We start from the raw sequence: 21,276 nt of genomic DNA, 5'->3' as shown, positions 1-21,276 counted from the left end.
CGTGAGCACCAGAACCCTCCCGCTCCCGCCCTCGGTCACGTGTACACCAGGACCCGCCCAGGACCCGCCCCCGCTCCCGCTCTCCCTCCCTCTCGGGTTTCTGCAGACCCGCTGCGGAGACGACAGGAGACCCCGAGCTGCGGCGTCCGGTGAGTACGCGGCGGACGGCAGCGGGGCCCGGGGCCGGGTGCGCGAGCTGCCAGGGCACGGGCCGAGGTCGCTAATGGGCGGCCGACGCGGGAGGTGGCGCACGGTTCGAGGGTGCGGGCGCCTCTCGCGGGGTCCCCGCTCCCCATCCATTTCATCCCCATCCAGGTCCCCACCACCCTCCGCCTCGCTGGGGCCGGCAGGCCAGGGACCGTCAGCCGGCATGGAGTCCTCATCCTTAGACCCCCGCGTCCGGGGCAAGCGGCTTCGGGGGTGGGGGGCAGGTTCTGTCCAGAGCAGCCCCGCCGGGGCCTGGGGTAGGGGGTGGTCTGGGACGGGCTTTGCGCGCCAGGGGCGCCAGGACTCTAGAGGATGCGCGCCCTGAATTACTGGGGGAGCCTCTGACGTTCTTTCAGAACCAACTAGAATACCTAGGGCTCCTCTAAGGATGCGAACGCCACAGGTGGGGGTTGGGGTGAGCCGCAGCCTCAGGATGGGAGCCCCCCCCACCACAGCGCCGCAGTCTGCCGTAGTGGGTGGAGCCTGCCATGCTGCGCACTTGGAAAACCTCAGGGCCCTCAGAGATGTCAGTCACCCCACCGACTCCTCGCTAGCCAGATATGGGTGTCCCTGTGGACCTGCTTTTCTCTGCACTGCTCCCCGTTAAATTTCCTGGGGGGAGGGGAATAAAAAAGGAAAATTCTCCTGAGAGAAGAAACTTTGAGTCCAAATTGTGTTTGGGCTTCTCATTGAGAAATCATTTATTGTTTTCTTCTGGCCACAGTCAGTGGAGGAAGAGAAGGCACCTAGGGTCTGGGCAGGTGGGCTTCAGGGAGAGCAGTCGGTGGAGGTGGGGGGGGGCACTCCACCTTTGGTTGACTCCTCCTCTGCCCTGGCTGTTGGCTTCCTGTCTCAGATCAGCAAGGTGGGGGGAGATGTAACGCATCTGGCGCCACCCAGGCCTGGGTGAAGGGAGACAGATGGCGCATCTCCTGACATCTCTGGACCCCACCCCCACCCTCACCCCTACCCTCACCCTATTGCTGGGTTTTCTGAAGCCCAGACACTGACTGCTGGTCTGTGTCCCCCCACCACCCACCCTAGACATGTCGACTACTATGAAGCCGCCCAAGGGCTTTGCCCCGATGTCCTGCTGCTGGTCCACTGCAACCATGCAGAAGAGGCTGCCTTTCCTGGCCTGGCTGCCTGACTACACCTGGCATGCGCTGAAGATGGACTTCATCGCTGGGATTTCAGTTGGGCTCACAGTCATTCCCCAGGCACTGGCCTATGCTGAGGTGGCTGGACTCCCTCCCCAGGTGAGATGTCTCCCTCTGCTGCCCACCACATCCCTTCCCTTCAGCCTGACCCCACTCCAGGCCTTAGTGCTCACCCAAGAGCAGAGTAGAAATGCATAGTATCCCCTCCAGACAAGGGGGCACCCTGGGCTCCAGTCACATGGGGCCCAAGAAGCCTTAGTTTACAACCTAGAGCATGTGATTGCCTTTGGGCAGACGTGTGCCCCTGTAACCTCTCTTGTCACACTTGTCACATGCAGCACCAAGCTAGTTCTGGATCGTCTGTTGGGGCCAGTGGGATGACTCACCCTGGCTTTAAGAACGCTTTCTCAGACTCACAGACTCTGATGTAAGGACAAAAGGCCCCAGTTGGGTGTGGGTAGAAAAGAGGCCCCCTAATCACTGCAGGTCCACAACCTTGGGTAACAGGGGGTGAGCACTTCGCCTTGCCTGTATGTGCTGCTGTGCCCAGAATACACAGCGGACAACACAGATCCCTGTGCTCAGCCAGCTACACTGGGGACCCTGTGGGAGTGCTGTGTGCCTCCTGGGTAGTCACTGCTCTCTCTGCCCAACAGTACGGCCTCTACTCTGCCTTCATGGGGTGCTTCGTGTATTTCTTTCTGGGTACCTCCCGAGATGTGACTCTGGGCCCCACAGCCATCATGTCCCTCCTGGTCTCCTTCTACACCTTCCACGAGCCCGCGTATGCTGTGCTGCTGGCCTTTCTGTCGGGCTGCATCCAGTTAGGCATGGGGTTCCTGCGCTTGGGTAAGACTCTCAGGCCTTCTTGCCATGGGGGCTGGGGGCTGCAGTTCTGCTCTTTTCTGGGGTACCGAGGCACCTCCTTCTGGGGATTCCCTGCCTTTAGCATTTCCTTCTTTGTGTTCCAAGGCCTGTCCCTCTGTGTGTGTGTGTGTGTGTGTGTGTGTGTATATGTGTATGTCAGGAGAGGTGGCTCAGCCCTCCTCTGTTGTGCTCAGGGGCCAGGATACTTGGAGAAGTGGCTAGGGACTCAATTCCTAGCCTCTCTTTCCTGCTCTCCAAACCAGCCCAAACAGGGTATGCCACTAGTCTTTAGCCCCAATGCCACCTATACCACCTCTCCCAGCCCACATCAACCCGGTGGGGCTGGGACCAGCTTGGTGTTCCCTCTTGGCTGTCCAGGGTTCCTGCTGGACTTCATCTCCTGTCCCGTCATTAAAGGTTTCACCTCGGCTGCTGCCATCATCATCGGCTTCGGGCAGATCAAGGTAGGCACGCTAGTTGGCCCTGGGGCACCTGCTGGCTAGCAGGACCAAGTTCCGATCCTGATATGTGTGGGCCAAGCTCTTGATGTTTTGCGGCCCAGAGCCTGTGGTGCTGGCCTGAGTCTCCATTAATAAAATCATCATTTGGGGGTGATATTGAGTGATGGCCAAGTTCTACAACAGGTAATTTGTGGGGCCAGTAATGACAGCCTCTGCTGTTGCCAGAGTTTTCCTGCCTGAGCACGTGGTTCACCTCACAGAGTTCTGCTGCCTCTCTTACGTACTCAGCCATTGTTCTTCACAAGTCACAAGCATACTGCCAAAATTCCAAGCAAATTGCTCCCCAGACTAATTTAGCTAGGTGATTTTGTTTTTATCTCTTTTTTTCCAATTTTTTGTTTAATGTTTTTCAACTATTATGTTTCTTTATGCTTATGTTTAAACATCTGTAAGAAGTATTGAAATCAGTGATCATCAGTTATCTGAGGATATCATTTATTCTCTTTCCACTGGGTTCTGACTACCTGGAGGGCAGGCACTGTTTTGCTTCCAACGTGGCTGCCCCAAGCTGTGCTTGGGTGTGCAGAATGAAACTGAGCTGAATCATACAGATTCAGGATCTCTCTCTCTCCCTCCCTCCCTCTCTCACACACACACACCCACCCCCCAGCCTCCCCATGGCATGATTCTCACAGTCAGGCTCTGCTTTGGTCTGGCCTGTGACAGTCTTCGCGGATGGAGGCTGAGTGAGAGAGAACATGAAGCCCAGGAGGGGTGAGTATGAGAGAGAATAAAGTGGCTGACACGTCACTGCGTGCTGGGTGCTGGATTAAACTCTCCCTATGTTCAGTTCTTACAAGCCCTTTGGGAGGTAGGCTTATCATTATCTGCATTTACAGAGGAGGAAACAGCCTAGAACAATGTGGGTAAATTCGAACTGTAGATTATGTACACACATATGTCAGGGTAAGCTTGGCAAATGCTGTTTCGTGGGATGCTCTGTCCTTTATTCTGGAAACATTATCCTTCATTTTTAGTATCAAGAATGCTCTTTTTTTTATAACACAGTGAAAGGGTAGGTTCTTTATGTATTGGTATTTGGCAACCCTTGGCCCCTGTCTTCAGAACCTTGACTAGGTCATGACAGCCATCTGAGAGCCTCTAGGCTGGGGTGGGGGTCCTCTTGACCTCCCCACACAGGAGTCCCTGCCCAGAACAGAAGCCACTGGCACTGTCTGCCCTTCCCTGTGTACTTCCCCTTGGGGGGCTGTGTACACAACAGGTTTGGGGGTCCTTGGAGCCTGATCACCCTGGGAGTCTGGGCCTCGATTTCCCCTTCTGATCCCAACCAGATGAAGAACTAAAGTACAGAGTGGCGCCCCTTATCCTTGCCGAGGACCCCGACTTGGCGGGGGCCGTCATTGCTGTCCACGGAGGCCCTCAGAACTCCCCCGACCCCGCCCGCACGGTTCTGTCTGCCTCTTCGCGAGACCTTTCCTTCCGGCAGGGGGCGGTGCCAGGTGGGCGGGCCTCCGGGTGACGGATGCGGCCTAGGGCCAATGGCGGCGGAGTCTGCGCTGTGAGGGGCGGGCTGCTGAGTGATGGATGGGGCCGCGTACCACTTACAGTCGGGCCTGCGGGGGCGGGCCGGGCCGCAAACCCGGGCGCAGTTAATCAGTCTCTTGATTTGAGGTTGCCTTATACAGGTTTTCCTCAGATAGGAAAATAATTTGCAAAGACGTGCGGCAACACAAACATTTTGAAATACAGTCTGCGCCCCTCACTTCCCCCGGGGAGGGATAACTTTGATCTCCTGGGGGCTTTGGGAATGGACAGATAGGCCCGGGAGAGCCAGGAGATGTTTTCCCCCAGGAGGGGCCCTTGGGGGGTTTCAGGTTTGGAACAGTATTGAGATGCTGCAAGGGAGGGGCTTCAGGGCTTTATCTCGGGGAAGGTTGTGTAATCAAAATCTCTGTTTGCACAGAACCTGCTGGGACTGCAGCACATCCCCAGGCAGTTTTTCCTGCAAGTGTATTATACTTTCCACAACATCGCAGAGACCAGGTACCGGCTGGCTGTGTTTTTGCCCCTGAATAAGTCAGCTCTTCTTTCTAGACCCCACTCCCCACCCCTTCCCATTTCCACTCTCTGATGGCATTTATTCCAGTTCTCTGGGGCCCTGTTGCTCAAGCAGGGGTCCCATGAGCAGTATCATTGGCATCACCTGGGAGCTGGTTAGAAACACATTCTCTGGCTGGCCCAGACCTGCTGAATCAGTCGGCTTAACAAGAGTCCCAGGTGGCACATTGAAGCTTGAGAAGCTTTGCTCCGGTCAATCTAGTGCGCCAGTCAGCATGAGCCTGTGCAGGGATTTCCCAGGTGGTAGAAGTGAGAAGAGACCGTATAAAGGAAGGGCAGGCAGACTCTTGGTCAAAGAGTTCATAATTCAGTAAGGAAAAGTACCACAGGGCAGGGGTCAACAGACATACAGGTGTCCAGGGGACAGGCAACAGGTGGAGAGGGTTCCTGCAGCAAGCACATCCCTCAGATGGAGGGGCTCCTCCCAGAGGGCAGCAAGCAGGTTAAAGGGACAAATAGGAGTTGCACCTAGCTGAGCCCAGCTGGAGGCCAGGACACCTCTCTGGCTGGAGGGGCAAGAGGAAGAAGTGACCCAGAGGGAGCTGTCTGGAGGGAGTGAGGGAGACCCTGTGACCATCCTCTGTTCGCATTCTGATCTGCTGCCGAGGTTTCCTGGCCCATAAGATGCAGCTGGTGGGGGTCAGCCACATGGGGGGCAGCAGAGATGGAGATAAACCAGTCAGAGAGCATCATAGGAAGTCAGAAGTGACTCTTCCTGAACCGGCAGGGCATTGGTAGCCCAGAGAGCTTCGTGACTAAAAACACGAGCTGGTAGCACAGCTGCCATTGTGATCTGGGCATCAACTCCCAGGGCCTGTGCACCTACGAAGTTTTGAATAAAGTTTTGAAATGCAACAGGGACACGGGTTTCTTAGGAAAAAGCAAAAAGCCCATTCGAGAGAGAGCTTTCCAGCAGAAGCAGCAACCAAAGGGCAGAAAGCCTGTGCTATCGGTGGGTTTGGGTGGTGACCGGTGTCTGTCTGCAGGGTGGGCGATGCAGTGCTGGGGCTGGTCTGCATGGTGCTGCTGCTGGTGCTGAAGCTGATGCGGGACCACGTGCCTCCTGTCCATCCTGAGATGCCCACTGGCGTGCGGCTCAGCCATGGGCTGGTTTGGACTGCCACCACAGGTGAGGGGGCCTTCTGGCTGAGGGACCATTTCCACACCTGTCCTGCACAACCTGGGCTCACGTCATGGTCACCCCAGGAACCCAAATCCTACCCCTGGAGATTCTCACATCACTCGCTAAGTGGTTCTGATATGCATCCAGGGCTGGGAACTCTGTTTAGCAGAAGTTCTCAGCTAGGGATGATTTTGCATGCTCTCCCCCCAATCCCACCTCCCAGGGGTGTGGGGGGGACATTTGGCAGTGTCCAGAGACATTTTTGGTTGACACTACTGGGCAAGGCTGTTTCTGGCTTCTGATGGGTGGAGGCCAGGGATTTCACTAAACATCCTGCAGTGTACAGTCTCCCATAGCAAAAAAATGATCTGGCCCAAAATGTCAGCTGTGCTAAGGTTGAGAAGCCCTGGCAGGTCTCTAGGGGAGAAAATAGGTTCCAAGTAGACAAACCTGTTTTAATTGTGCAGTTGCAAAAGATAAGCATTTTGCTTCGGGCCTGGAATCCACAGGTTGAGTCACAGTTAACCAGAGGATCTGTAAAGAAAGGCTGGAGTAAAAGGCTACAAGATGAGGAGGGTTATTAAGAGCATTGGCTGGTTGAAGGGCCATCTCTGGGTGGGGGGGTAGGGATGGAAATATCTCCACTGAGTTGCAGGTAGGCAACACTGAGAGAGAATGGCAGGTACAGCAAAGCAAGAAAGCGTTGATACCTTCTGGGCCTTCCCAGAGCTGAGGGGAAGGGAAATCACCTTGCTTGGCCCTACTGCTTGGCAGCCATGAAATCCAGCCAGTTGTGGGAGGGAGAGGGTGGCTAGATTTCAGCCCTTGAGTCACTTCCAGCTTCTCCAGCTGGTTCCCAGTCCTTAGAGTTGCTCACCAGACCTCATTCTGTAGCCTGGAGGCCGTGGGTAAACACCAAGCGCTTGAGAGGGTGGAAGAGCACTGAGTTTATAGTGAAAACTCTTGGCTTCAAGTCCTAGCTTAGCCGCTTACCTGGCACTTGCATGAGTCACTTGTCAAAATTTTATGAGCTTTAGTACAGTCATCTGTAAAATAGTGAAAACAGGCTCTGTTGCCTAAACCTTTGACACTCAGAGTGTGGCCTTAGACCAGCAGCATGGGAACCCCCTGGGAGCTTGTTGGAAATGCAGAGTCTCAGGCCCAGCCAGACCTCTGATGCAGAATCGCACGTTAACATGCTTGCCAGGTGACTCGTAGGCACACTGAGGTCTGAGAAATGCTGCTCCAAAACCCTGTAGGCTTCTCTCTCGGGCTGCTGTCTCCTCTCTCTCCAGGATATGTGCTGTTGCCTTAGAAAAGAAGTTATTGAGCTCCCAGCTGTGTTTTTAAAAAAATGTCATTGTTTCAGCTTGTATTTTAGCTGAGTGAGGACAGGTTAACCCATAGTAGTACCTTGCGTTTGATTAGCAATTTGTAGATTTATTTAGCCCCAGAACACCTTTGTGGGCTAGGTAGAACAGTTGTCATTTTTCCCCTTTTGCAGGTGAAAAAGTAGGGACTTGCAGAAATTGAATGAGCTATAATCTGACATACAGTGATGGATGGCTTCTAAAGCACTTTACAAACATCGCTTCTTTTGATTCTCATGACAGCCTTGAGAATGAGATATTATTTTCCCTGTTTTGCCAGTGAGGAAAATGAGGCTCTGAAAGGTAAAACAGACAAACCAAATCAAGTAAGACTTCTCAAGGTCACATAGCTAGGACGAGGCAGAGTGAGGACTTGCTCCCAGGTCACTTGCCCTTTTTCCTGATCAATTGATCTAGAAGTGTATCAATTTTATTTATCTCACAGAACCAACTTTTGATTGCATTGATCTATTGCTTTTGTTTCATAGCACATTGATTCTGCTCTGATCTTTATTATTTCCTTGCATTGGCTGATTTTGAGTTTACATATCTTTTTCAGATTCTTAAGGTGGAAGCTGAGGTCTTTGAGACCTTCTTTCTTTTCCAATATAGTGTTTAGGGTCATAAATTTCCCACTTAGCACTGCTTTAGCTGCATCCCACAATTTTGATAGGTTGTGTTTTCATTTTCACTTAGTTCTAAATACTTTCTAATTTCCATTTTGACTTCTCCTTTGAATTGTGGATTATTTAGAAGTGGATTATTTAATTTCTCTTTTGAACCATTAACCTTTTAGGAGTTGGTTTCCAAATATTTGGGGATTTTCTAACTAGCATTTTGGTACTGATTTCTAATGTGATTCCATTACGGTCAGAGAACAGACTTTGTATGTACATACGTACATAGGATTATAATTTTCTCTGGAAATGACCCTCTTTATCCTGGTAACATTCTTTGTTTTGAAATCTACTTTGATGTACAGCTGCTCCAGCTTTTTTTTGGTTAGTATTAGTGTATGTTTTCCCATTCTTTTACTTTGAGTCTATTTAACTGATTTGTGTCTTTATGTTTAAAGTGTGTTTTTTGTAGGAAGCATATAGATGGGTTTTGTTTTTTAATACAATCTGACGATCTCTGCTTTTTCATGGGGGCGGGTGATACGTTTACGTTTCATGTGATGATTGATGTATTTGGCTTTAGATATACCATATTGCTCTTTGTTTCCTATTGTCTCATTTTTTCTTTGTTCCCTTTTCCCTCTCTTTCTGTCGTCTTTTGGATTGAGTATTTTTTTTATGATTCTTTTTTATTTCTTGTATTGGCTTATTGACTATAACTGCTGCATGTGTTTTTGTTTTTGCCTTTTTGTTTTCCTTGGTTGCTTTAGGGTTTATCATACACATCTGTATCTTAACACAGTATGCGTCCAACTTCATGTTGATATAAGAACTTTATGACCAGATACTTCCATTTCTTCCCTTCTAGGCTTTGTGCTATGATTGTCATATGTTTTTCTTCGTGTGTTTTAAATCCCTCAGTCATTATTGTTCTCTCCACTATAAGTATATAGTTACTTCTGAAGATGTGTAAGTAATGAGAACAAAGTCTGTTATACTTGTCCACATCGTACCTCTTTCTGGTGCTCTTCCATCCTTTGTGTAGATCCAGATTCCACCTGTATCATTTTCATTCTGCCTGGAGGACCTTCTCTATTCTCTATTGTTTTCTGTAGTGCAGGCCTGTTGGTGATGAATTCTTTCAGCTTTTGTATGTCCAAAAAAGGCAGTGTTTTACTTTAATTTTGGAGGGTAACTTTGCTGGATATAGAATTCTAGAGAGTTTTTTCCCCCTTCACACTTTAAAGATGCTGTTCTCCTGTCTTCTGGGTTGCTTTGTTTCCTACAAGAAGTCTGCTGTCATTCTTACCTTCATTCCTCTAGATATGACCTTTTTCTCTGGCTACTTTAAGATACTATCCTTCTCATTGGCTTCAGGCAATTTGACTATGATGTGCCTTGGTGTGGTTGGTTTTTTGGGGGGTTTTTTCTTTTGGAAGGGGGTTGTTTTATTCCATATGTCTTGTGCTTGAAATTCATTGAGTTTCTTGGATATGCAGGTTTGCAGTTTTTATCAAATTTGGAAAAACACTCAGCCATTATTTCTTCAAATCCTTGTGCTATCTCCCCATGCCACTCCACAGTCTGTCTTTGTGGATTCTGACACATGTATATTAGGTTGCTTGAAATTGTTCCATAGCTACTGATGCTTTGTACAATTTTTTAGTCTTTTCTTTTGTGTGTTTCATTCTGAGGAGCTTGTATTGCTATATCTTCAGTTTCAGTAGTTTTTTCTCCTGTAATATCTAGTCTGTTTTTAATCTATTCAGTATTTTTTGCCTCAGACATTATGGTTTTCATTTCTGGAAGGTCAGTTTGGGAGTTGTTTGGGTATATATACATAGACACCATTGTTCCATATATTTTGTCCAGTTTTTAGTTGTTTTAGGCAGCAGGGTAAGCCTGCTCTGTTACCCCATCTTCAAAGTGGCATCGCCCTGGGAGATCTGGTCTCAAAGTCTTTCTGGCTGTACCTTTGATTGTTAAGTCACTGGTGGCCAGTAGATGATGTCTGTGCTGACCCTGTGTATCGCCACTCCTCTTTCACCATCGTGCATTTTTCATGGTGTCACGTGTTCATGCCTGCCATACAGTCACTATTATCCATGCTGTTTCCCAGGCTGGGGTGGGGTCTTCCACCTCCTAAAGTGTATTTGCCCCAGTTACCCAGAGGATCCAGGTTTCACTGATGGTCTCTCCCCCTGTCTGTCCTAGCTCGCAACGCCCTGGTGGTCTCCTTTGCCGCCCTGGTCGCATACTCCTTCCAGGTGACTGGATACCAGCCTTTTGTTCTAACTGGGAAGACACCCGAGGGGCTCCCTGATGCCCACATCCCTCCCTTCTCAGTGACCACTGCCAACGGGACGATCTCCTTCACGGAGATGGTACAGGTGGGTAGAGACAGGAAGCCAGGCCAGCTTGGCCGAGGCCGCAGTGGCCCCTGTGCCTGGTTCTATCTCCTAATGCATCGGCTTAGTGCCGGGCAGCTCTGAGCTCAGCTGGGACTGCTGCGTCCTCAGGAAGGGGCATCTCTGGTGCAGGGACAGGTATGAATGAATTCCAAATTAGGCACAACCTCAAGGGACACCACCTTATTCTGCCTTGAGCCCAGGGGTGTTCCTGCCGTCATGGATGCTGGCAGAGCAGGAATGTGTTGTGTTCTGCTCCTTGCAGTATGAGCTCACAGCCCTGCAGCTGAAGTATGTTTGCTTCTGTCAGACATGGACGAGCCAGTGCCTGCCTTACTGGGTCACTGCCTGGTCAGACCTCTTCTGTCCTTCCCCAGAGGGTCACTCACCATCCCTCTCTCCTCTCTCAGGGAATGGGGGCCGGGCTGGCCGTGGTGCCCCTGATGGGTCTCCTGGAGAGCATTGCAGTGGCCAAATCCTTTGGTAAGATGCTCACCACCCACGCCCTCCCTGGTACCTCAGTTCAGAGCCCAGCCTGCCTTGCTTGCCTGCTCTCCTGCCTGCTTTTATCTGCTCTGATTTTTAAAACTTTGAGTTTTTATCCAAGTAATACATGTTTTGTTTTGTTTTTTTCAATCTATAGTAAAAATAGATTGTCAAGGAAAAGTCTCTTCCAATAGCTGGAAACATTCGACAGTCCACTCTCTGTGGACATAAAAGGTCCTGCGTTTAGCCTTTGCCAGTTGAACTTTCTGTGTGTGGTGTAAACACTCTGCCTGCCAGCTGATTTCAAGCTGAATGTGGAGTTTGAACATTCAGATCTCATGATGAGATGTGACATAGCTACCATCCACTGTACAGATGCAGCTAAATAACCTCATTGATCATAATGAAAGGTAGTAAAATAAATTAGGAACTGATACATTTGAAGTATTATCTTTGTTTTTAATATAATTTATTTAATTGAAAGTTTTCATTTAATTGGTAATAATGGCTGTATTTGATAATCTGTTAACAAAATTCCTAAAAATTTAATGAAGTGCCCTTTCCAGGTGTCTGAGCACACCTGGCCTGTCCCCCCCACCCCCGTTAATCTAGTTATATGCTTGCGGCTCAGTACTCTGGTTCCCTCTGCTTGAGCTGAGGGTGCCAAAACCTTCACGTGTCCCCACTTCTGTCTTAGGTCCTTGGACTTTTGCTCTGTGTTGTCCATGAGGATGACATGTTCCTTCTGCTCTATAACAGGGTTAGGTCCTTCTTTGGATCTAATTTGACTCTAAAGGTTAAAATTCAAATATATGATATGTATGTTATTATGACTACCTACATTGTGTTCACTGCCCAGCCCAGGTTGTGCCAGGATCATGTTTCCTTCTCTGAAGTTCCAGCAACTGGATCCTTAGACCATTGCAAGGAGACTCTAAAGCAGTGTTCATTCTAAAGGGTTCTCCTTTCCAAATGCCGGCAGTTGCTCATGACCACGCTGCATTTCAGTTTACCTGTTCAGCTCATGTCTTTCTTGTTCAGTTTTTATTTTTCTGATCCTTTTTTTTTTTTAATTTGGAAGGGTGCGTATCTTGGAATCTGCATGTGAGAGCTTTTACTCATCTTGTCTGTTACTTAGAAAACTCTCCATTTTCTTCTGAAGTCAGCTGGCTTCCTGTGCTCATTTGTAAAGCTTGTCATGCTAAGTCAAGGCTTAGTAAACCACAGCCAGCTGCCCATCACCTACAAATGGCTTTTGCGTTTCTAAATGTTTGAAAAAAAAACTAAAGATTAGGATTTGGTGACACATGAAAAGTATATGAAATTTGTATTTCCGTTCACAAATAAGGTTTTATTGGAAGATGATCTCTTGCTCACTTGTTTCACGTTGTATGGCTGCTTTGTGCTATAACAGAGACTGACCAGTTGTGACAGAGGGTGTGACCCTCAAAACCTAAAATATTGACAGTCTGGCCCTTTACAGAAAGTTTGCCAGGGACTTCCTTGGTGGTGCACTGGTTAAGAATCTGCCTGCCAATGCAGGGGAAATGGGTTCGAGACCTGGTCTGGGATGATCCCATGTGCTGCAGAGCAACTAAGCCAGCGAGCCACAACTGCTGAGCCTGAGTGCCACAACTGCTGAAGCCCATGCACCAAGAGCCTGTGCTCCACAACGAGAGAAGCCACCACAGTGAGAAGCCTGGCACCACAACGAAGAGTAGCCCCCACTCTTCACAACTAGAGAAAGCCTGTGTGCAGCAGCAAAGACCCAAGGCAGCCAAAAATAAATAATTAAAAAAAAAGTTTGCCAACCACTGTCTTAAGATTCATGCCCCTCCATCATTTACCCCTAAATCTTCCCTCTCATCTCTCTGGGCCTCATCTGAGACTTTCTAGTCATCTTGACTTGTAACCAGAGAACTTTTTAGTTTAAAACATCTTTCCCTTATTACAAAAGCAATACATGTTTGTTGCACAAGATATTGAAAGTTCATAAATGGATAAAGAAAAAAATGAATCACTTGTAATCTCTCACTAACGCAATTAACTGCTAACATTTTGCTCTTTCTTTTTTCTTCTTGTAAACATACAGAGATGTGTATATATTTGCATACATGTATATATTTTATCTATGTTTATACCTTATATTTACGAAACATAGACAATGCTGTAGGGAGAAATTGGTAGCCTGTTTTATCATTTCGTAAATGACTTCCTGATGATATATATTTAGTGACAATGTTTTTATTGTATGTTCTCTTTAGCTTCTCAAAATAATTACCGTATTGATGCCAACCAGGAGCTGCTGGCCATCGGTAAGATCCCTGTGGCAGGTGGTTCCTGGGGTCTGGGTGGTGGTGGCGTTGACACGCAGGGGCGCAGAACTGGCTGAGTGGGGCCCATTCTCCCATCTCAGGTGGTTCAGTTTAATCCCTAGGAGTAGGGTGCTGACATGTGGTGTCCAGTTTGACTGAGGCTCATGGAGCACCTGCTGTGTACCAGACCCTGAGGGCTGTGGCCTGTTCTGTGCCTGGGAACACCCGGAATGTTCCACTTGGGCTGGGGGTGGGGGCTTCCAGGGTGAGGGTTGCTCAGGAATGTAGCCGGATAGGATCTCAGGTGAGCCTGCTGATTGTGCGGGATCTTGGCTGCCTGTGCTCCACCCCCGTGCCTCCCTCCAGGAGGGGCAGGCGGATGAGTGAGGACTCAAGTGGGCCCTAGGCTTCCTGACTGTGGAGGGGTGTGTCCCGGCTGTCACCTGACCTGTCTCGAGAGCAGGCCTTGAACTTGTGACCGGTTGTGGGTTCTGCAGAGCTGAGGACACCATGGTGGTCTTCGTGAAGGCCCCTGGATGAGGCAGGTGCTGACGAGCCGATGGTGATGAGCTAGTTACCTCTGTTCTGAGGTCCCAGCCAGGCTCCGGGCATGAGTGTGTGCACTACAGATTAATCAGAGGCACACAGGGAAGCCAGCTTACTGGCCGAGACCTTCTGCCCTTCACCTTGGCCAGTCATGTCACAAAAGGAGTGTGGGTTTGAAGGAACTCAGAGTACAAGGAACATCAGCGGGCGTCCTGGGCACTTTGGGCCTGTCTGTGCACACTTGCCTTCCTCAGCTGTCCGCCCTTGTGGGCAGGCAGGATTCCTGGTTCCATTATACACAGGAAGAGGCATATTTAACTTACACAGGCAAGGCTGGGGTCAGAATTGCTTTATGGCTAGAATCAACCTCAGTGCACTTGGTAAAGATTATGGTTTGTTTTGTCCTTCGTAGAGGGAGAGAGAACCGGATATAGGTTGCCCCACTGGGTAGTTCCTTTCACCTTCTGTCTTCCTGTTTCTTTTCTGGTTTTCATCTCCTTCCTCCCCATCTCCTTTTTCCCTCTGTTTTATGCTCCTTCTCCTCTTAGATGAGCCTTTTCCTTCCATTTCTCCCCAGGCCTGACCAACATCCTGGGCTCCCTCTTCTCCTCCTACCCAGTCACAGGCAGCTTTGGACGGTGAGTGACTACGTGCTCCCTTCTCTGTGTCTCCAGGGAGGTCCCAGCCCAGGACAGAGGGTCCTTGTTCGGCTTGAAGAACCAGGTTCCCCCTGCCAGGCCCTTGCCCACGTCTTGAGGCTGTTTTCGTTCTTCTCCCCATTGGTCTTCTCTCCCTTGGTCAGCCGTGACTGTGTCCATGGGAGGCAGGAGGGGTCTCCCTCTGCTTCCCTCACCATCTCAGCTGGTTTTCTTTACGCAGATACACCGTGCTGCAGTTTAACATTAAAAAGATGCCTGTGCGTGGTAAAAAAAAAAAAAAAAAAAAAAAGATGCCTATGCATGGAAATGCTCCCAGTATCTTGGTGCCAGAGTTAATTCCTGAAAGATAGTGGAGGCGGGAAGCACTGCGGCTCTGCCTGAAGAAGGGGCAGACTCTGGGGTGGGGTTGCCATACGGCCCCCCAAAAAGGCAGGAGGGCAGGGCTGGAGGGTGGCCTGTGGCTGGAAGGAGAAGAGGAGGCGTCAGTACCTGGCCCTCAGGCCACATCCTGGAACCTGACCCTACCCTGTCTGAGCACTAAACCTTCCCAACACCACAAACCACCATGTTGAGAGGGGAGCAGGGCACACTGCCTGACCTCCCGCACCTCAGCATCACAGCGGGGCTTGTCTCAGAAAGTTATTTAGAGGATTTAAAGAAAATCATGTAGAACAATGCCGGTGACTTGGTAGGTGGCACTATATTAGCATTTATGAAATAAAACCTCTAACCGTTTTCAATTTAAGTTTTTATATGCTCTTGTTGGCATAACTAGGTTGTGGGCCTGTTCAGTCAGGGTCATATTTTGTTTCCCCCGGTATCTAGCACAATTCTTTGCACATCATGGGTAGTGAAAAAATTCTGTGAGTATTTAATCAATTAATGAAATTTCTGCCTAACTCCGTAGAGGTTAAAGGTGACTTATGAGAAGGCGTTTGTGGAAATGTACAGACAACATTTATTTCTGGAGGAATATGGGTGGGCACAGGTCACGGCTAGGGGTATGGTAGGTGTGGAGGAGGCAGAGTCCTGTACTGTTGTCGGAATCAAGCTATGGTTCTCTTGTCTTGGTGGCGGCAAAGGAAAATGTGACTTGAGGGCCAGTTCTTCAGCAAAGAAAGCTTGGGCATTTGGGTCAAATATAGTTTTTCAAATAGGCAGCTTGAAAAAGAAGCAAAATTAACTCGTAATTCCACTGTTAGAATTGCAGTGTTTTTCCTTTTATGTTTTTTATTGTGTGTTTATATGTATGTATATACACGTGTGTGTATATGTATCTACATATGATTTATATGTGTATATATATTCCCCCCTACTTGGCAGATTATCGTCAGCATTTTTCCATATCAGTAAAAATAAGCATGTGTCCTCATTTCTTGTGGTAGCATGGGATTCCATTGCAGGGGGATGTATTATTTTGCCAGAGCTGTCTTAACAAAATACCACGGCTGGGTGACTTAAACGGACATTTACTGCTCACGGTTTTGGAGGTTGGATGTCCAAAATCAAGGTGCCGGCAGGGTTGGTTCTCCTGTGGCCTCTCTCCTGGACCTGCCGACAGCCGCCTTTTCTGTGTCCTCAGGTGGCCTCTCCTCTGTGTCTGTGCATCCTGGCTCCTGTGTGTCCCATTTTCCTCTTCGAATAAGGACATTGGAGTAGAGCCCACCCTAAATACCTCATATTAACTTAATCACCACTTTGAAGGCTCTTTCTCCAAATACAGTCACTTCCTGAGATGCTGGGGGTTAGGGCTTCAACGTAGGCATTGGGAGGGGGTGAGGGGGGATGCAATTCAGCCCATAACAGGGAGTTTTAATTTATGGCTCCCCCATTGGACATCTGGATTTACAACAAGGCCTCTCTCAGATGCTCCAGTCTGTTATTTTGGGTTAACTGAGAAGGCCCAACAGTTCCCAAGGAGGAGAGGACCTAGTGTGTCAGTGTCTAAGCCTCTCCACTAGGTGGCAGCGTTGGTGGGTCCTCTTATTCCCTCCGGATCCCCCAACGGTGGAGAACAGCCACAGATGTGTGGACCCATACCTTCCCAGCTCTCCTGGTCTGACAGCCACTAACGGGTCTCTGTTGCCTTCCAGGACGGCAGTGAATGCCCAGTCAGGGGTATGCACCCCAGCAGGGGGCCTGATGACGGGTGAGCACCCTTTGCACACACACTGTGCTCCCCCTGTGTCCGTGGCAATGAGATGGGAGGAAAGGAGTGGAGGGAGCCCAGGGTGCGGATGCAGTCAGCCCTGGCACCCAGCTGTGTGCCCCAGAGCAGGGGCTCCTTGCTGGGTGGGAGTCAGGGTGGCAGGGCCACGAGGTCATGGCACCCCTCGCCCCCACAGGAGCCCTGGTGCTGCTGTCGCTCGACTACCTGACCTCGCTCTTCTACTACATCCCCAAGTCTGCCCTGGCTGCCGTCATCATCATGGCCGTGGTCCCCCTGTTCGACACCAAGATTGTGGGGACGCTCTGGCGAGTGAAAAGTATGTACTTCCTGTCGGTCGGCACCACGGTTACCGATGATCCTGCGCGTGCCGTTGACTGCTGCCCACGCTGGCCCAGCTGGGCGAGAGATGGGGGCTTTGGTGTGACCAGCAGGGCCCATGTCACAGCCTCCCTTTCTCCACTGGTGATAGCGGCTCAGGGTTCCTCAGAACCTGCAATTCCTTTCCCGTAACAAGTTTTTGTTCTCTTTTGTTTCTCAAAGCAGTTAAGGGATTTATGTGGCTTCTGCATCTAAGAGAGGTCTCTGTGCCTCCCTGGCCCTCAGATCCCTTTTTCCTTGGTCCCCTGAGAAGTGCCCACTGTGGCCTCTTCCCAGAGGCAGGGAGCCAGGCCAGCCAGGCAGGTCTTAACAGCCCCTCATCCAGGTAGGGAGGGATTTCCTGCCTCTGACACATCCTTGAGCTGGCATGGATCTTTGGAAGCATCAGTCCCCAAGTCGCTGGGTGGGGATCCCTCAGGGGCTCTTTGGGGTCTATGACACCTTTAGTCATTATGCGAAAAGCCAAGCACAAGGCGTCTTTCATCGGGGGGTTCGGGTAGCTGGGAGCCGAGCTTGCCGAGGAGAGGCCACCCCTCAGCTGGACCCCTTCTCCCAGGGCTGGACTTGCTGCCCCTCTGTGTGACGTTCCTGCTCTGCTTCTGGGAGGTCCAGTATGGCATCCTGGCAGGGACCCTGGTGTCCGTGCTGATTCTCCTGCACTCCGTGGCTAGACCCAAGATACAGGTAGTCTATCTGGCCTCCCGGAGGGGGACGTGCCGGCCTCTGGGCCCAGTGGGGTAAAGAATGCCTTGGGCGGACCCCTTGACCCCAGTGTCTTGCATTTTGAGCTCTCAGTGTGATTGTGGCCTGAGGCACTGCTGAGTGACCATTCACCTGTCGGATGGTGTGACCTTGTAATAACCCCACTGTGCTGTCCCGCTGCGCGTGGGGCTGTGGGTAGGGGTGGGGGAATGCCCTCCCATCCACCCTAGGCCTGGAAGAGCTACCCTGTTGAACGTGCCTCCAGGGCTCACGTGCTTCCTACCCACTGTCCCCAGGTGTCAGAGGGTCCTGTGTTGGTCCTGCAGCCGGCGAGCGGTCTGCACTTCCCTGCAATAGAGACCCTCCGGGAGGCGTTATTGAGCCGGGCTCTGGCAAGTATGTGGCCAGACAGGCTGCGGTCACCCCCAGCTCCCCCCCACCCCCTGTTCACCCCAGCCTGGTTCCTGCTGGACCCCAAGACCCTGCCCTCAGCTGTCAGGAAGGAGCTCCCCCGTCCTCGGGTCCAGGGGTCTCGGGCGTCTCAGAGTAGTGTCCAGTGGACCCCAACCCCACCCTTCCGTCTGCATGCGGCAAGGGTGGCAGTTACTCAGTATGGGTCCCTGAGGGCCCACTCCTTCCAGGAGTCAGCATTTAGGGGACAAGGGACTGTTTGCCTGCCCTATGAATGAAATGGTTGCTGCTGTCCCCAAACAGCTAATGTCTTGGGTCCTTGTCCTTTCCCCTTCCCGTCCCCACTGGGGAGGAGCTTTTGATGGCCTTGCTTGGCCCCACGCCCCTGGCCAGGCCTCCTCTGGTGGCCTCTACCTGGCATGACCATTCCCGTGTCCCCCCAGCATCCCCGCCGCGCTCTGCGGCCCTGGACTGCACCCACATTTGCAACATCGACTACACGGTGGTGCTGGGGCTCGGGGAGCTCCTGGAGGACTTCCACAAGAGGGGCGCCACCCTCGCCCTCATTGGCCTGCAGGTGGGTGTCAGCAGCCGCTCTCAAAGTAGCCTGTGAGGTCTGTGTTGTCACTGTCCCCATGTCGAGATGAGGATGCCAAGGCCCAGAGAAGCTGAGTGGCTTGCCCAGTGTCACACAGTGGGGAAGGCGGCTGGGCTCCTGCCTCTCGGCACCTGGCTGCAGAGTTCTGCTTGTGTTCATAACATCATGTGTCGTATTTGCAGAGCATTCGTCTCCATGTCCTTCAGAAAGTATGCACTTAAGACGTGTTCCTCTTATGGAGATGTGAGGTAGCCTGTGACGTGGCTCGCTAGCACAGGAGCATTTCCATCTGGAATAACTGTTTATCTGTCCCCATAGGTCCCCGTTCTCCGTGTCTTGCTGTCCGCTGACCTGAAGGGCGTCCTGTACTTCTGCACCCTGGAAGAAGCAGGTGGGTGTGCCCAGTCATCAGAGAGAGAGAGAGAGATGTGGCAGCCCGGCTGCCCACACCCCGCAGGGTCTGGATGGCAGGACGAGACCCTGGGAGACGGGAGGAAGGGTGCTTGAGTCCAGGGGTGGGGAGCATTCGGACAAGTGTGAGGCAGGGTTTTATTTTTTAGGACCGTATGTGTGTCTTTAATCGAGGCACAGTTTCCGTTGAGTAAAATGCACATATCCTAAATGTGAGTTTGAGTCCTGACAGATGGATGCTGTGGGTGTCCAATCAGGATGTAGATCGTCTCCATTGTTCCAGAAAGTTCCCTCCTTCCCCCTTCCAGTGACCCCCACTAGGAGTAGGCACTGCTCTGATTTCTTCCACCATCGGTCAGTGTAGGCTGTTCTAGAACTTCATGTCGTGGGATCAAAAGGATTCTTTTTGTGTCTGGCTTCCTTGGCTTGATGTGGTGTCTGTGAGATTCATGCATGTTGCTGCTAGAAGCAGCCAGACTCTGATCCACAGGAGCTGTATAAACAGATTGGGCCCAGCCGCACCGTAGAACCAGTAATAAGGAGGGTTACCGTGGCATGGAGAGTGGTGAGGTGCTGATGGAGCCTTAGGTGAAACCAGCCCAGGGCTGGGGGCACTGGCCCAGGGACCTTAACTCCCCAGGCTCCAGGCCCCCAAAATGCCAGCCTTTAATCCCATTCTATGAACTGACCCATCCTCACTTCGCACTTTCAGTGTTTGGAAACCTTGTGTTTTCTGCAGAGAAATACCTGAAGCAAGAAGCAGGCACCCAGCCCTACAATGGCAGCGAAGACTCTGTGCCGGAACACAAGATCGCCCTGCTGAAGGCCTGATTGGGCCACCGATGGGTGCCCCACATCAGAGGGTCTCACGGAAGGTTCTTGTCACTGTGATGCCGGATGCCGCCTTGCAGATGGATCTGAGAAACCTGAGCAGGTGTTCTGGAGGAGGGGGAGGGCAGCTGTGTGGTGGTCCACAGGTGGGACTCATCCCTTCCTCTGAGATGATTGAAAAAAGTAGCTCCCTGCTCTTCCTGGTATGCGAACTCTTTTTTTTAAAGAGTGGTTTGGAGAACAGTTTCTGGAACGGCAGACCACTTGAGAAAGGAAAGGGCAGGGGTTTCAATCTGGTCTATGAGACGAATCCTCTTGCCCCAGCTCCTTCCTGGATTTCGGGGGAAGTGGGGAGGGTGGGCATCTCTCAGGTGGGTTCCCTTCTTGATGGCGGCGGCTGAGCTGTTGTTGGGAGGAAAACCAAGGTTTGCCAAACGACTTAAAATGTCTATTAAAAATAACTTGGTTGTGTTTTCTAAATTTAAAAAAAAGTAATAGCTTTGGTGTTTTTGTAAAAACCATAAATGCTTATTGTAAAAACTACAAGAAACCCCCCTCCCCACCCCCGTCCACTTTGGTGATAGCTCCAGACCTCCTCCCTCCAGTACACATACACATGTGTACGTTAGCATGTGGGTGTGTGTTTACATTCATGTAAATGGGATCATTTCATCCGTGGTGCTCTGTGACCCACATTTTCATGCGGTCATTGCTGTGAATTGTTCGTTGTGATAATAAATAGAGAATATATGATTATCAATGGCTACATGGTATTTTATTCATATATGCATCGTAATTTACTTAGCAAGCCATCTATACATGGACTTGCCTGTTTTAAATTTCACTTTCATCCTTTTTAGAAGTAAATCCCAGCTGAGGAAGGTTGTGCTCTTGGACTCTCTTTGAGAAAGAACTCACTGTGCAGATGGCCTTGGATGTGGTGCCCTAGAGTCATAAGTGTTCTGCCCAGGCCATTCTGGCTGGTGTCTGAGCAAAGCGAGGGTCCAGGCCTGCCCATATACACGAGTTTTGTCAGATTCTTTTGTCCTCCATCTTCTGGTGTTCTCTTTCCAGGCCCCTGACCAGCCAACTAAACGGTTCACCGCCAGCTCCAAGTCAACCTTTCCTTACCTCAGGCAGTTTCTGTTTTCACACAAAGCTCTGCCTGCTGGGCCACACCTGCCCAGAGCTCTGATGGAGTTGTGGTCCCTTTTTGGCCTGTGCCCACATGCTGAGCCCCCACCCATTCTGGAACCCAGAGATGGTCCGATTCACAGGGCTGGGGCAAATTGATACACTTGGGTGGGACCAGTTACACTGAAAACCCTCACCATCTGTGACTCAACAGCTCTGCTTCTCAGAAGCCACTCTAGCAAAACATGAGCCCATCTCCTGGGAAGCAGGCCAAGGATGTTTA

The 21,276-nt window shown here is 50.7% G+C and overlaps 1 protein-coding gene across 2 annotated transcripts; it reads left to right on the top strand.

Moving 5' to 3' along the window:
• Nucleotides 1-74: 74 nt before the first annotated feature.
• On the top strand, nt 75-20,615 carry SLC26A11 (solute carrier family 26 member 11). Of its 2 annotated transcripts, XM_057716485.1 has the most exons (17): nt 75-149; nt 1,252-1,466; nt 2,024-2,216; nt 2,613-2,698; nt 4,680-4,759; nt 5,821-5,963; nt 10,159-10,334; nt 10,763-10,835; nt 13,103-13,153; nt 14,277-14,337; nt 16,452-16,507; nt 16,704-16,844; nt 17,463-17,590; nt 17,905-18,004; nt 18,463-18,596; nt 18,936-19,008; nt 19,768-20,615. In XM_057716485.1, exons 2-17 carry the CDS (start codon nt 1,254-1,256, stop codon nt 19,857-19,859), a joined length of 1,800 nt encoding a protein of 599 aa, XP_057572468.1. In that variant the 5' UTR covers nt 75-149; nt 1,252-1,253; the 3' UTR covers nt 19,860-20,615. The 2 variants fall into 2 exon arrangements, with proteins under 2 accessions (XP_057572468.1, XP_057572469.1); XM_057716486.1 differs by lacking the exons at nt 75-149; nt 2,024-2,216 and having other exon boundaries at nt 1,289-1,466; nt 2,587-2,698.
• The last annotated feature ends 661 nt before the right edge of the window (nt 20,616-21,276 follow it).

Source organism: Hippopotamus amphibius, chromosome 17 (assembly GCF_030028045.1).
Source record: "Hippopotamus amphibius kiboko isolate mHipAmp2 chromosome 17, mHipAmp2.hap2, whole genome shotgun sequence".
NCBI classification, from domain to species: domain Eukaryota; kingdom Metazoa; phylum Chordata; class Mammalia; order Artiodactyla; family Hippopotamidae; genus Hippopotamus; species Hippopotamus amphibius.
Note: the sequence above shows the minus strand (reverse complement) of the source record. Positions and strands in the feature narration are given on the sequence as shown.